The sequence below is a fragment of the Pterocles gutturalis genome, unplaced genomic scaffold (assembly GCF_000699245.1).
Source record: "Pterocles gutturalis isolate BGI_N339 unplaced genomic scaffold, ASM69924v1 scaffold13008, whole genome shotgun sequence".
Taxonomy (NCBI): Eukaryota; Metazoa; Chordata; class Aves; order Pterocliformes; family Pteroclidae; genus Pterocles; species Pterocles gutturalis.
Window position 1 is genome coordinate 1 of NW_010125708.1, and position 978 is coordinate 978.

Sequence of the window (978 nt, forward strand, 5' to 3'; positions counted from 1 at the left end):
GCCCCGCTCGGCCCCGACACCTCCCAGCTGCACTGAGGGGCGCAGGACAGTCGTGCTCCTGCTCTGTCACCCGCTCCTGGGGTTCCCCGGGTGTCCTGAGCGCTGGGCAGCGGCTCTCCCTCTGCTAACCCGCAGCCGGCCCCGTGCTGGTGTCTGGTGCTGAGCTGCCAAGCCCGGCTGTTATCCTTCCTAAAGCTGGGAAATATGTCACGTCTTGCCCTGCAACTGAGGCTCCGTGGGTTAGAAATGCCCGCTGGGCAGCTGGTGACGAGGGACGGTGACACACTTCTCTCTTTGTGTAGATCTGACCCATATGATCCATATCATTGACACCGAGCACCCGTGGGATGTCTATTCCGTTAACTCCGGTCACGCTGAGGTCATCACTTGCTTGGAGTGGGATCAGTCAGGTGAGCTGGGATCCCTTCTCGTTATCCCTGCGTCCTGCCCTTCACGTGCAGCGTTTCCTAGAACGATGGTGTACGATCCGTCACGGAGCGGGAGCTGGTCCGTCGCTTCGCAGCCACGGTTTGTTTGTCTCCATTCAAACTGCACTGGGGTGGGTTGATCTCTCGGATGGTTTTCTGTCTGTACCCCCTGGTTCTCACGCAGCCCCGTTGCCATAGGCTCCAGGCTGCTCTCGGCAGACGCCGACGGCCACATCAAGTGCTGGAGCATGACCGATCACCTGGCCAACAGCTGGGAGAACACCGTGGGCAGTATGGTGGAGGGGGACCCGGTGGTGGCCCTGTCCTGGCTGCACAATGGCGTGAAGCTGGCTCTGCACGTGGAAAAGGTTTGTCCCGGCTCTGCAGCGGATCCGGTTGGCAGTGCTGGCTCGGGTCCTTAGCAAAGGGCTTGGGAGACCCTTGTTCGTGTTTCTCTCTGCTCTGCGCTTCCTCGTGGGCTTCCTTCCTTCCTTGGACAAGTCAAGCAGGGGAATTTTTCCAGTCAACAAGAAATATCAGAGTCATAGTT

The 978-nt window shown here is 59.4% G+C and overlaps 1 protein-coding gene across 1 annotated transcript in view; it reads left to right on the top strand.

Annotated features, from left to right (window-relative positions):
• Positions 1–302: 302 nt before the first annotated feature.
• Positions 303–978, top strand: part of MED16 (mediator complex subunit 16) — a gene marked incomplete at its 5' end in the record, with an annotated part of 7580 nt that continues 6904 nt past the window's right edge. Inside the window, 2 exon segments of the mRNA XM_010078678.1 lie at positions 303–410; positions 627–796. Coding sequence (XP_010076980.1) covers positions 303–410; positions 627–796 — 278 coding nt within the window.